The following is a 15,257-nucleotide window of genomic DNA, read 5'->3' as shown; positions in this document are numbered from 1 at the left end:
TTGAGGGTTCACTTCCTGGTCAGGGCACGTGACTGGCTTGCAGGCTCATCCCAGGTGAGGGATGTGCAGGAGGCAGCTGATTGGTGGATGCTTCTCTCTCATCGATGTTTCTGTCTCTCTATCCCTGTCCCTTTCTCTCTCTCTAAAATCAATAAAAACATATTTTAAAAAAAGAGAAGAATATATGCTAGTGATAATACAGCAAGTTGTTTCTGGGTAATGAGATGTTAAGTGACTTTTTTTCTTTTATTTTCTAAATTTTCCAGAATGAACTTGCATAACTGATAATCAGTGGGGAAAAGGTAAAGAACCCTTTCAATCTAGTCCTAGTAACATTTCCTCAAGGGAACTCTGGGGCACTGGTCTTTATGCCCAGAGAAGATAGGCGGATAGGAGGAGAGAAGGTATCCAACACAGGAAAGATCACATCCGTTGGCGGTACTGGTGAAGGTAAGAAAACTGGCTCTTTTTAGAAAGGAGGAGGCTAGCTCACCTGAGACTGTTTGAAAACATCCTTCCCAACCACATCCAGGTTAGAGGGGTCTTTGATGGCACTAACATACTCAGAAACAGCCTTGATCACCACATCACAAGGAGGAAGAACCAGCTGATGAGCTCGGACCTAGAAGAGTTAATATAAGCAAGGAACACTGGCATTAGACATGGTGACATTAAGAAAACTGGTGAGGTTGGGGTGAGATACAGAATTCAAATTCAGTAAATCCACTGACAGTTAAACTCTTTTATTGAAAAATAGTTTTCATCCTAATTCTCAGTAAAGAACACTTAGAAAAAATTGAGAAGTATTAAAGAAAAGTAAAATATTATCCATAATCCTACTAGAGAGATAACCAGTTTTATGACAGTGCAGTGATTAATCAGTTTTCTTTCATGATACATTTTGGCTGCTTCCAATTTTTTTGCTGTTAAAGGTAGCATTATAATATGTAGACCAACCATGTTTGGAGCCTGATGTGAAGTAACCACAAAAAGGCCTTTTGGAGCCCAGCCGGCGTGGCTTAGTGGTTGAGCATCGACCTATGATCCAGGAGAATGTGGTTTGATTCCCGGTCAGGGCACATGCCTGGGTTGCGAGCTCGATCCCCAGTGTGGGGTATACAGGAAACAGCTGATCAATGACTCTCTCATCATTGATATTTCTATCTCTCTCTCCCTCTCCCTTCCTCTCTCTGAAATAAATAAAGATATATATACACACACATATATATAAAGGCCTTTTTGAGACAATCAGGAAAATCCAAAAATAGACTGGATATTAAGATGATAACAAGAAATTATCATTTCAATTTTGTGATACAACCACACACAGAAATAAATTGTATTCTACATAAAAGAAAAGAAATTATTAATTTTGTTAGGAGTAATAATGGCATTGTGATTATGTATGAAAATGCCTATATGTTTTAGAGATGCGTATTGAATAATGTGGGAGTGAACTGACTTTAAGTATGGAATTTATTTTATTTACTTTTTAAATATACCTTTATTGTATTTTAAAATATTTTAGCAACAGCAGCAAAACTCCAGCAAATGTAGCTACATCTTCGTAACTGTTGGAGCTGGAAGATCTTACAATAGTAGCTCACTATGTAATTATATTATTTTCTCTACTTTTGGAATGCTTGAAAAATTTTAAAACAAAGGCTTTTTTTAATACTGTGATAAAATATAGGTACGATTTGTTGTCCACTTTCCAATTATTTAATTATAAGCTTCCTAAAATGGTAATTACTGAGTCAAAGGCTATAAACTTCTTAAAGGCTTTTTATATAAATGGTTTAGGCAAAAAGCCGTAGCATTCATTCCTTCTACAAATATTTACTGCCTACTGTGTGCTAGGTACTGTTTTAAGCACCAGGGATATAGCCTAGATAAACGCGGATCCCTGCCCTCATGGAAGTTTACCTTCCATTGTTGGGATGGGTGAAGGGAATCAAAGAAAGAGAATAAATAAGTAAAATGTAGTGTGTTTGATGTAGATAAGTGTTATGAAGAAAATCTAAGCTGAGAAGGGGCTAAGGAATGCAACTGAGTGTATATGTGTGTACGTGTGTACACAATTTTAAATTGGGTGGTGACTGAGAAAATAACATTTGAGAAAACCTATGGAAGTGAAGAAACAGCTGCGTGGGAAGAAAAAGTCTTCCAAGCAGAGGCGATGCTAAGTGCAAAGGTTCGAAGAGCAGAAAAGGGAAGGCGAGATCAGAGCTGCAACGGGGTCCGATAGTACAAGGCTTTGTAGGCTATGGTAAAGATTGGGTAAATGATATAAAGAACCACTGGAGAATTTCGAATAGAGAAGTGATATGATCAGAGCTAGTTTTTAAGGGGATCACTTTGGCAGTTGTACTGAAAATAGATTTGGGGGAAGGGGGTGACAGGAAAGAGTGTAAGCAGAAGACCAACAGTTAGTAAGCTATTATAGTAATCCAGGCAAGAAAGAATGGTGGATTGACCAGGGTAGTAGCAGGGAAAACTGGTAGTATTTGCTGACAGAGGAGATGTGGGGTGTGAGAAAAAGAGAAAAGTCAAGGATGGCCCCAAGATTTCTTTATCCTGAGCAACTGGAAGGATGAGGTTGCCATTCATGAAAATGGGGAAGGCTATGGAGTGACAGGTTTAGGGGAAAGATCAGGAGTTTCCACTTGAACGTATTTCTTTGAAATATTCAGTAGGTCATATTAGACTCTCGAGTTCAAGGGAAACTCAAAGCTGGAGACATATGTTTAGGATTCATCACTGGATAGATGGTATCTAAAGTCATGAGACTAGATGAAATCAATCACTAAGGCAGTGTCTGTAGACAGAAAAGAGAAGGGACCAAGGACAGGACTCTGAGACATCCCAAAGTTAAGAAGTAGAGAAGAAGACAAGGAAATAGCAAAGGAGACAGAAGAAACAGCCAGTGAAGGAGAAAGGAACCAGAAGAGAGTGGTGTCCTTAAAACCAAGTGAAAAACATTCTAGCCCTAGCCGGTTTTGCTCAGTGGTTAGAGCGCTGGCCTGAGGACTGGAGGGTCCTAGGTTCAATTTTGGCCAAGGGCACGTACCTCGGTTGCAGGCTCAATCCCTGGCCCCAGTTGGGGTGCGTGCGGGAGGCAACCAGTCGATGTGTCTCTCTCACATCAATGTTTCTCTCCCCCGCTTCCACTCTCTCTGAAAAGCAATGGAAAAATATCCTTGCGTGAGGATTAAAAAAACACACAAAAACCCCACATTCTATGGAAGAGGGAGTGAGCAACTGGGTCATATGCTGCTGATTTGGTCAAGTAAGACAAAAACTGAGAGCTGGCCATTGGATTTATTAACATCAATGTCACTGGTGACTTTGTCAAGAGCAATTTCAGCAAAGCAGAACAAGGAAGAGAACAAGGAAAAGGGACAGTAAACAGTTAAACTCTCAAGAATTTAGATAACTCTCAAGAGTTTGATAGCCCTGGCCAGTGTGGCTCCGCTGGTTGGAGCGTCCTCCTGTACACCAAAGGGTGGTGGCAGGTTCAATTCCCGGTCATGGCACATACCCAGGTTGCGGATTCGATCCCCGGTCAGGGCGCGTGCAGGACACAACTGATCAATGTTTCTCTCTCACATCAATGTTTCTCTCTCTCTCTTCCCCTCTCTCTAAAAAAAATCAGTAGAGGTATTCTTTAAAAAAAAAAAAGAAGAGTTTGATATAAGGGAAGAAATATGGAGCAGTAGCTTGGGTGAAGGGAATGAGGTCAAGAGCAGGTTTTGTTTTATTTTTAAGATGGGTGCATACTTATACATCTGATGGGAAAGAGCCAATGAAGACAGGGAAATCAATGCAGGAGAAAGAGTGGGCAATTGATGAAGTGATGCCCTTAAGTTAGCTAGAGGGGATGGGATCTAGTATAAGAGTGGAGGGGTTGGCCTTAGATAGGAACATGGACAGGCAATCCACAGTTAACAGGAGGCAGGCAGAGCATTTGGGCACAGGAGGCAGATGCACGCAGGAGAGAAGATGAAAGGGTGGGAGCTGGTGGAAGTTCTCTTCGCACTGCTTCAATTTTCTCAGTGAAATAGGAAGCCAGGAGGTCATGAGCTGAAGTGAGCAAGGAGGAGGGAGCATTAGAGACCCAAGAAGAGAGGGAAAGGTGTGAAATAGTTGTCTAGGAGAGTAAAAGAACTAGAGAAATATAATACAATCACCAATTTACACTATCACCACAAGTGTATGAAAAGTATCAGTCTCACTATTGCCTTGAAAGAAACAGGTACATTAATTTTGCAATATTTACTCAGCTGTTAGGTTAAAAAATCACACTGTCCCTTTAATTTGCATGTCTGATCATTTGTGAGGTTCAACATTTAGTCACACTATTGGCCACTGTATTTCTTCTTTTGTGAATTGTCAGTTTCTGTCCTTTATCCATTGGTTCATTTATTGGGATATTAGTATCTTTCTTCATAGGTTTGTACAAATCCTTAAGATATTAAGGATGTGAGATAATAGAAAATATATATTGGTTGTTGCCTCCGGTTCCTGGGACAGAGCTTCTGAAACCGTTAAAATCTCGTAAGTGGTAAGAGCACTAGGAGCATCTCTTGTCCTATTGAGGTGATTCTGGGTGGGCTCCTGGATCAGGACTGGCCACTGGAAACACCAAGCCATGCTCAGAAGCTTGGAACTTTCAGCCCTCCTCCCATTCTCTTGAGAAGGGAGAAGGGCTGAAAATGGAGTTCATGATCAATCATGCCTACATGATGAAGTCTCCAGAAAAATCCCAAAAGTATGGGGTTCAGAGAGCTTCTGGGTTGGTGCACACATCCACCCTGGGAGGATGAGGCACCCCAACTCCAGGGGGGCAGAAGCTCCTGAGCTAGGGACCCTCCCAGACTTCACTCTATGTCTCTCTTCATCTGGCTATTCATCCTGTATCTTTTATCATATCCTTTAATAAACTGGTAAATGTAAGTTTCCCTGAGTTCTGTAAGCTGCTCTAGCAAATTAATCAAACCGAAGGGGCAGGGGTTATGGAAACCTCCGACCTATAACAGGTTGGTCAGAAGCACGGGTGATAACCTGGGTTTGCAACTGGTGTCTGAAATTGGGAGGGAGGGCAGGGGCAGTTGTGTGGGACTGAGACTTAACCTGTGAATCTGATAGCATCTTCAGGTAGGTAGTGTCAAAACTGAGTTCAACTGGAGGATACTCAGTAGCTATTGCAGAGAAGTGCTTGGTGTGGGGGAAAACCCTGACACATTTGGTGACCAGAAGTATCAGAAGTGATGTAGTCTGTGTGCGTGTGGTAGAAGTGTGGAATTGAAGGAGACACACAGGAAAGAACTGGGTCTTCCCCTATACAGAAGGTAGAAAACGGACTTTTTCCTTTTTAAAGGGTATTGAGCATAATTATAAATTTTTGTAAGTATTTGGAATATTTTATACCTAATGAAAGATCATTATTCTATCAAAACTCCAATCAAAACCTGATGTCCCCTAGGCATGGATGTATATGCAGGAAATGGGGCACATTACCTTAAGTGATGCGAGGGGATGTTCTGGTCCCAAGAGGCTCCAGTGAAAAGCAGCCAGGTCCTCATCTGGGAGAATGTGGTTACCTATAAAATACATTTGTCACTTACTGACTGTACAAATGTTTTCTTAGAACCTCCAGGGCATCAAAGGGATTCTGGGAGAGAAAATGATTGAATAGGTCGATATTCTTTGTGTAATGACTACAGTAGCTATGTGTTGATTACCTATTATGTATCATACGCATTATATGTGTCATCTTCCTAACAACCATATATGGTAGTATTATTTTCCCCATTTTACACATAAGGAAACTGAGATTTGGACAAGTTTGGTGACAGCCTAAGGTGGCATAGTTAACAAGTATCCACACCAGGATAAGAAGCTAAGGATTGTCTGAATCCAAAGCCCATTCTATTTTCTATTACCTAGTCATCCTGCCTTTTATAATAGCAGCCACCAATTACTACCTGCCTAGTTAGTGCTGGACATTTTATATATCTCATTTCATTTGACCTTATCAAGTACACCATGAGGTATTATTCCATCTCACAGAGGAGGAGACTGAAACCAGGGAGGTATAACTTCAGTGATTTGCCCAAGGCCTAATTCCAAAATTTGTGCTGACTCCATTAGATTATCCAAGCTCAACTCCTTTGGGATTATAAATAGAGTTCACATCTGAAACAAGATATTAACCTTCATACTGTCAATACTTGGAAAACCAACTCAAAACATAATCAATTCTCTGCCATTTACTTTGAAATATGTCTTTAAAAGATAGACGGATAGATGGCTAGAATGGATAGATATATAATAAAGCAAGTATAGTAAAATGTTATGGCAGATTCAGGATTCTCTCCACAAAATTCTTTCAAGTTTGCTTATGTTTGGAAATTTTCATTATAAAATGTTAGCCCAACAGAAGCGGAAAGAAGAACATAATAATTTGTGTTCTTGATCTAAATTTAGACACTGGGGAAATGTTTTGAGTGGGAAACCAAAGCTTTATAAACATTTGGCCTAAGATAGTACTCGGCATAAAATAGTTACGGAATATAACAAGAGTGCACATGAGTTACAATAATGTTCTGGAATATCCTGTACTAATTCATAAGACAAACATGCTGAGTTTCTAATAAGAAGCCCAGAAGCACAGTATTCGGCATGAGGACTTCCATAAGATAGGCTAAATGATAGGCTAAATGGCTCTGCATCTCTTAACACTGGAAGGGGAAACTTAACTAATCACTGGGGTCTGTTTTTTAGACTACCTACCTAGCAGCGCAGCAAATATGGGAAAACTCATCCGCTTCAGGCCCAGCTGCTTGGCCACCTCCTGCATCAGGAACTGGTTGGTAGTGAGGTTCTTCCCATTCCAGCTCAGCTTCAGAGCATGGGAACTGTAGTAAAAGGGAATATTGTAGAGAGCATACTCGGAGTCATGGGCAAGAAGGCCATGGAAGCCATTTTCCCTGAAAAAAGCCACCACTTCCAAATGGTGGTCTTCAAGGCTCTGAAAGACCTAGGAGGGAAGAAGAGAAGAACCAGTCACGCAACAGAAGCTGACCTGTATTTGGTTAGATGTCAGGAAGGTAACTGAATTTTATAGTTTGTTGAAACTTAAGATTATATGAGACTGAACAGAAGACTCTTAAAAAAAAAAAAAAAAAGCCTCTCTTATAAACGCAGGCAGAATTATCTATGGGTTTGTTCAAATGCCCAGTCTTTTTCTGACTTTCATGAAACTGAGGCCTGAGTCTCTTTAAAAGAACACTAAAATTAACATGGTATATAAGTTTTCACTTTAAACAATAACAGAAGATACCTTCGTTAGAAAGATAATAAAGCTATTATTTATTGCTCAGCACCTCTATGTGCCCACACTGTACATAAATTACCTCATCATCAGAACCATGTGCAAGGTAGATATGGATGAAAAAACTTATATGTGAAAACAGACAAGAAAGGTTAAACATTTAGTTAGAATCTGAATCTAAGTTCATCTAACTCTCTTTAAAAAATCCTTTCTTTCTTTCTTAGGAGCAAGTTACATGGTAGTCCTGCCATCTAAGGGAGTTCCAACATGTAGGGGTCAGAAACTTCACCCCATTTTTATTTTTATTATTTTTTTAATCCTTACCCGAGGGTGTTTTTATTGATTTTTAGAGAGAGAGGAAGAGGGGGGAGACAAACAGAGACAGAGAGAGAAACACTGATGTGAGGTTGCCTCCCATATGCACCCTGACCAGGGATCAAACCTGCAACCATTCTGGCGCACGGGACAATGCTCCAACCAACTGAGCCACCTGGCCAGGGTAACTTCACTTCGTTTTTTTAAATGGGAAAACTAAGGCTGCAAGAAGTTGGCTGCCCCAAAGTTACATAGTGGAGATGGTTCAAACCCAAGCTCATCTGATGCCAGCATGCACACTTTCCATTATACCAAGCTTCTTCCTGCAGAGCAGTCTATTTTATGTAATAGAGGCAGATCATTAAGGGCCCTTCCTATGAATCCCTCTCTAGCTGCACTTGGAGCATACTGAAGTGATCTACACACTGGCTCCACCACACTAACATCCTTGATCACAGAAATTTTATTTCTTTATTCCTAGCTCCCACATGAGACCTAGAACACAGTAATATGAATAATAATGGCTAACAAATACTGAACATATACTATATGCTAAGTAATGTTCCAAATACTTTACCTGCATTAACTCATTTAATACCCAAAACAATCTTATAAGGCCATAACTATTAGTATTATACCCATTTTACATTACTATCCTTAAGGTCACATGGCTGGAAGGAGCCAAGCCTGGATTTTGGCTCTAGAGCCTATGGACCTCGATAATTTCGTTGAATCCAACTGACCTACTTCTTCATTTAAGTTGTAAAGGAATGGTAGTTTTCTGGAGTCTCACAGGAATTTCAATGCATTAAGCTTTTGCTAGGTTATGGAAAGAGAGTCTAGTCACAGTAGATAGTCATGTCACACACAGAGTCATACAAGGGCAGGGAGACTGGTAAGCAGATAGCAAAGCAAGGTCTGAGTCTCATATCCAAACAAAGGAACCAAAAAGCCTTACTTTGCACTGTAACATATTTAAGCATAGAGTTATGATAAACTCCAGAAGGGTCAGGGTAGTACAGTTTTATGCTGCCCCCTGGCGATAATTTCTTCCAGCACGTCTCTCGTACAAGTCAGTGATTGAGCATCCTTCTGCCTTGTACCAGGCATCATGGTAAGTGTGATATATTCTCCCTGATCATCACACCCTAACCATGCAAGCTTTATAAGCCCCATTTTACAGATGAGGAAACTGAGGCTTACAGAAGTGAGGTGCCATACTCAGGGCCACAGAACTGGGAAACAGAAACCTGGGTCAGACTGACACCAAGGCCCATGCTCTTTTGACTACAACACATTACTTTCATCTGGTCTAAAGCTGATTATGCCACCATCCAAGTGATTTCAATTCTGGAAAGCCAAGGACTAAGTGATTTTTAAACTAATCTGGTGGCTCTTATAACACTATGAATGTAAATCACAATGACCTAGAGAGCATTTTCAAGATACACAAACCTGTGCTTCAGACAGGCTGATGGCAATTAAACCCTGACCAGGGCAAAGAAAAAGCCTTCCAGCCACAATGTTTCTTAGAATAGCTGAGCACCCAGTCTCCATTTCTACATCTGTGATGACTACTACCACTTATGCAGAATGACTTCCAGTCCGTAGCCCAAACTGACCCAGTTTCGCCGGCAACCTTGCAACTTTCCAGGAGACTAAAATTATTTAGGTGAAATTAAACAACATACCCAAATAACTAAGCAGAAAAGAAGTACATTTGAGCTTTAAAGAAAGTAAGAGCTGAGATTCTGAACTGTCTATAGCTTTTAATCACTGACTCAATTTTAGTTCAACAGGTATGAATTGAGGGCCTACTAAGTGCCAGGATGCAGAAAGCACAGAGTGGCATGAGTACAAACAGGAAAGGCATCTAACCAGTCAGCGGGGTAATGCTTTCTAGAAGTGACACCTATTTCTAAAACTCAGGGTAAAACAGCTCCCTGAGAGAAGTTTAATGTCTCATATCCAATTACAATTAGTCTAAAGCAGTAGCTGTTAAACTGTGCTTTCCAAATCAGGATTTGGGTAAGTGGAAAATTGGACCAAATAACCAGACAGAACAGATGCTCCTACTTTCGCTTCAATCTCAGCTCATATTCATCATTTTATCTATTTTATATTTTGGCTCTTTCAGAAATATTTTATTGAAGAATATTTGCTGTTAAAAACAAGTAGAAGTATTTATCACTAAAATGTAAGCTACCAGAAGGCCAGGATTTCTTGGTCTGTTTTGTTTACTGCTGTATCTCTGGTGCACAGAACACTTGCACGGAATAGAGAACCAATGAACCATTTCAACTTTCAACCAGTATTTACTGAGCCAGAAACTGTTATATGCCAGTCACTGATCTAGGTGCAGGGATACAGCAGTGAGTAAGAGCCCCAAATTCCTGTCCTCATCGAGCTGACATTCTAGTGATTAATATTTCACAACAGGCACTAGGCTAAGCAATTTAAGACATATTTATTCTTCTAACCCTGTGAAATAAGTATTATTGATCCCCCCATACCTTCCTTTTTGTTAGCAGAAAAATGTAAATATCTTGCCCCAAATCACACAGCTGGCCATACAGAATTGGATTTGAACTCAGGTCTGACTTCAAAATACTGCTCTTTCTTTTTTGTGTGTAGTTTTCCTAGCACTACTTATTGAAGAGACTGTCTACCTCGCTGTATATACTTGCCTCCTTTGTCAAAGATTAATTGACCATATAAGCAAGGATTTATTTCTGGGCTCTATTATGTTCCATTGATCTATATGTCTGTTTTTATGCTAGTACAATACTATTTTGATTATTTAGCTTTGTAGTATACTTTGAAATCAGGGAGAACGATACCTCTTACTTTGTTATTTCTCAAGATTTCTTAGGGTAGTAAGGGTCTTTTGTGGTTCCATATAAATTTTAGGATTAGTTTTTAGTTCTGAGAAGAATGCCATTGGTATTTTAATGGGGATTGCCATGAATCTATCTATTGCTTTAGGTAGTAAGCACATTTTAACAATATTAATCTATCCAATCATAAGCATAGTATATCCTTCCATTTACTTGTACCCTCTTCAATTTCCTTCTTCAATGTCTTATAATTTTCAAAATACAGGTCTTTCACCTCTTTGGTTAAATTTATGCCTAGGTATTTTATGCTATTTATGCAATTGATATGGGATTGTTTTCTTCTTAATTTCCCCTGATTGTTCATTACTGGTGTATAGAAATGCAAGATTTCTGTATATTGGTTTTGTATCCTGCAACTTTGCTGAATTCTTCAATTATTCTAATAGATTTTGGTGGAGTCTTTAGGGTTTTCTATATATAGTATCATGTTGTCTTTGAATAGTGAGTTTTACTTCTTTTCTGATTTGGATGCCTTTTATCCTTTTTCTTGTCTGATTGCTGTGTCTAGAACTTGCAATACTATGTTAAATAAAAGTGGTGAGCCTGGCCGGGTGTGGCTCAGCAGTTGAGCATCAACCTAGGATCCAGGAGATCGCGGTTCAATTCCCAGTCAGGGCACATGCCCGGGTTGTGGGCTCAATCTCCAGTTGGGGGCGTGCAGGAGGCAGCCCATTAGTGACTCTCTCATCATTGATGTTTCTATCTCTCTTTCTCTGAAATCAATAAAGATACATTTAAATAAATAAATAAATAAATAAAAGTGGTGATAGTGGCCATCCCTTTCTTCTTTTCTTCTTCTTTATCCTCACCTGAGGATATTTTTTCCATTGCTTTTCAGAGAGCATGGAAAGGGGGGGCGGGAGGGAGAGAGAGAATTAATGTGAGAGAGACACACACATTGATTGGTTGCCTCTCGCACATGTCCCAATGGGAGCTGGGGATTGAGCCTGAAACTAAGGTATGCACCCTTGGCTGGAATCGAACCCAGGACCTTTCAGTCCACAGGCTGATGCTCTAACCACAGAGCCAAACCAGCTAGGGCCCTGTCTTATTTCTGACATTAGAGGAAAAGCACTAAAAAAATGAAGCTGACCACCCAGGCTGTGTGGTTCAGTGGTTGAGCATCGACCCAGGAATGAAGAGGTCACACAGTTTGATTGCTGGTCAGGGCACATGCCTGGGTTGCAGGCTCGATCCCCAGTAGGGGTGTGTGCAGGAGGCAGCCGATCAATGATGCTTCTCTCTCACCGATGTTTCTACTTTTCTATCCCTTTACCTTCCTCTCTCATCTAAAAATCAATAAAAAACTTTTTTTTTTTTTTTTAAAAAGAAACTGGACCACTTTCTTACACCACATAGAAAAATAAATTCAAAATGGATCAAAGACCTAAATGTAAGACCAGAAACCATAAAACTTCTAGAAGAAAACATATGCATTAACTCTTTGACATCAGTCTTAGCACTATTATTTTTTAATGTCTCCTCTGGCAAGGGAAACAAAAGAAAAAATAAACAAAGTGGACTATATCATACTAAAAAGTTTTTGCACAGTAAAGGAAACCATCAACAAAACAAAAAGGTAACCTACTGAATGTGAAAAGATATCCATAAATGATATATCTGATAAGGGGCTAATATTCAAAATATATAAGGAACTCATACAAATTACTAAAAAAAAAAAAAAAAATCCAATTAAAAATTGGGCAGAGGACCTGAATAGGCATGTCTCCAAAGAAGATATACAGATGGCCAAAAGACATATGAAAAGATGCTTAACATCACTAATCATCAGGGAAATGCAAATCAAAACCACACTGAGATAACACCTCACACCTGTCAAAATGGCTATCATAAAAAAATGGTCAAGATAGTGGTGTAGGTAAATGTGGTACTTGCACCCTCCCCAAACTGTGTCTGCCTCAGCATCAGCACCAGCCCAGGACTCCGGAGTGCATTTTGCCTGCCCCATACAACCTATCACATGCAGGGCCCATGGCCATTCCAGAGTCTCCCAACACATAGTGACTTGGCCATATTTTCATAGCAGCTTATATGGTTCATTAAAGCAGCAAATTTTAATCAGGACATTGCAAACAAAATGGATAGAGGAAAGTTTACCATTGTTCTATTCTGTAGCGGCAAGAAAATCTCAGTATCACTCACATTTAGTTTAGCCAAATGATTTGGCGGAAGTGAGGGAGTTTGGGAAAATTAACCTTTAAAAAATGTAACAAGGTAAAAGAGGGTATAAGGGGGGATAAATGTTGATGGAAAAAATACAATAAAATAAACTTTAAAAAGGGGAAAAAATGTAAAAATTTATATCTGCATATTTTGTATCATTAACTGTAATAAATCTGCTGAGTATTTTGATGTTTAAAAAGGTGGGGTTGCCCTGAAGGATCACCAGTTTGATTATCAGTCAAGGGCACATACCTGGGTTGCAGGTTCGATCCCCACCCCTGGTCAGGTGCATGCGGGAGGCAACCAATCAATGTGTCTCTCTCACATTGATGATTCATATATTCTCTCTCCCTCTCTCCCCTCCCTCTCTCCTTTCCACTTTCTCTAAAAATATCAATGGAAAAAATATACTCAGGTGAAGATTAACAAAAAAACAAAAGGGCAGGGTTACCGTGGCCAATATGGCTCTGTTGGTTGACCAACGTCCTGTGGACCAAAAGGTCACCAGTTCAATTCCCGGTCAGGGCACATGCCCAGGTTGTGGGTTTGGTCCCTGGTTGAGGTGTGTAAGGAAGGCAACCAATCCATGTCACTATCTCTCTCTCTCCACTTCTCCCTTGCTCTCTCTTTAAAATCAATAAAAACATATTTTTTAAAAGGAGAGTTGATCCTGGTGGTAGCCTTGGCTCTGGTTCTTCAGCTGTTAGCACCTGCAGGGCACATGGGGTTTGTGTTGCTGCTCATAGTTGCACGTGCATCTAGTTATTTCAAAATAAAAGGTTTCATTAACAAATTGTGGGAAAAACACACACAAAAATTACAACTAAACTACAGAACAGCCATCATTCAGAACCACATGAAATCTAGCTGAACAGAAGTGCTGTAACTAAGGATATACAGAAGAAGCCACATAGAGACTGGTAGGAGGGGCAGAGATGCTGAATGGGCTGGTCACATACCCATGTGTGGTGGTTAAAAATCACCAGGGATACCTTGTCTGAAGAGGTTCCCCCCTAAGGAGCGAGGAGTCCCAGCCCAACACCAAGCCTCCCAGCCAAGGGTTCCAGTGCCAGGAAGAAAAGTCTCCATAACTTCTGGCTATGAAAACCAGGGGAATTGTGGCCAAGTGAGATGGAGGGCTGCTAGAGTCCCAGGTGTTCCTCACACAGGACCTGCACACAGACTTATTCACACTCACTCACTCTGAAGTCCAGTGATGGGGCAGCAACTCAAAAGACACTATGGACATATGGAGAGGAACTGAATTGTCTGGCATCTGGACAATGGCTAGAGAGGCAGCTTTCTCCCAGACAGAAGTGCTGGCCGAAGCCTTTGTTCCTATGCTGAGCCCTCCCCCTACAAAGTCAGCAGGAGGGCACCATATCTGAGTGTCTATCACCCTGGCTAACACTGTTAGCACTGCCCTAGTGATTAGCTGAGACCCCCTCCCCATTCAACTTGTGAGCTCACACAAGCCATTTCCAGTGACTTTTACATAGGAATGGCTTGTCTTGGCTCATGCTGCAAATTTTCTAAAATCTCTTGAGGAAGCAGCACCTGACTTGGATGTACCACATACCTCTCACTATGTGGCCCTAGGCCCAGCACTAGTGTCAGCTGGTCTCAGTTCACACCTTGGCCTCTCCCAGGCACCTCCAAGACCAGCACAAGTTAATAGCCATCTTCAGATCGCTTTTTTTAAGTCATGCAAAGTGGCCCCAGGCAGGGTACAGGCAGAGGCTGATCTTGGCCTGCACTTTCCAGAAGGCCCCAGAGCCAGCACACCTGGTGGTCAGCTTCAGACCACACTGGAATTAGTGACCTAACCACTTCCATTAGCCACACACTCAAGGATGGATTCATCTGGTGCCAGAACCCCACTGAAGCGAGTCCTGCTGTGTTGGGTTAGCCCCTGTACAGCAGCTCCTCTGCTAGAGTCACAACCAGTTCTCACAGCCACTCAGCCTGGGTTAAGTATCTCCCAGTCCTGTTCCAACAGCAATCAAGGCTCAACTTCAACAGGAGTGTGCACAAAGCCCACAAAGGGGGTGCACCTGGAGTGCCCAGTTCAGGTGGCCATGGAGGCTGTGCCACTGGGCCCTACAGGGCACCTACTACATAAGACCACTCTACCAAGACTTGGAGATGTAGCAGTTCTACCTAATATATAGAAATAAACACAGGGAGGCAGCCAAAATGAGGAGACAAAAAGAACTAAACAAAATGGAGACAAGCAATTTACCAGATACAGAGTTCAAGCACTGGTTATAAGGATGCTCAATGAACTTAGGGGAAGAGTATAAGAACTTAATGAGAACTTCAACAAAGAGATAGGAAACATAAAAAAAAGAACCAGTCAGAAATGAAAACTACATTAACTGAAATGAAGAATAATTACAGAGAATTAACAGTGGAGTACATAAAGCAGAGGATCAAATCAAAGATTTGGAATATAAGAAAGCACTAAACATCCAATCAGAACTGAAAAATAAAGAATCTCCCCCCCAAATGAGGTTAGTATAAGG

At 40.8% G+C, this 15,257-nt stretch overlaps 1 protein-coding gene across 7 annotated transcripts in view; it reads right to left on the bottom strand.

Moving 5' to 3' along the window:
• FAM120C (family with sequence similarity 120 member C) overlaps positions 1-15,257 on the bottom strand; it is a 92,019-nt gene that overhangs the window by 57,355 nt on the left and 19,407 nt on the right. For all 7 annotated transcript variants that reach the window (XM_081125238.1, XM_081125237.1, XM_081125236.1 and 4 more), the window contains exons 2-4: positions 6,796-7,042; positions 5,521-5,603; positions 494-622 (exon numbers count right to left, since the gene is read on the bottom strand). In XM_081125238.1, the coding sequence (XP_080981364.1) occupies positions 494-622; positions 5,521-5,603; positions 6,796-7,042 (459 nt within the window). The remainder of the gene's footprint in view (positions 1-493; positions 623-5,520; positions 5,604-6,795; positions 7,043-15,257) is intronic.

The sequence above is a fragment of the Miniopterus schreibersii genome (genome assembly GCF_964146895.1).
Source record: "Miniopterus schreibersii genome assembly, chromosome: X".
In the NCBI taxonomy this organism is placed as follows: Eukaryota; Metazoa; Chordata; class Mammalia; order Chiroptera; family Miniopteridae; genus Miniopterus; species Miniopterus schreibersii.
The sequence above is the reverse complement of the archived record's forward strand: the minus strand, read 5'-3'. Positions and strand labels throughout refer to the sequence as shown.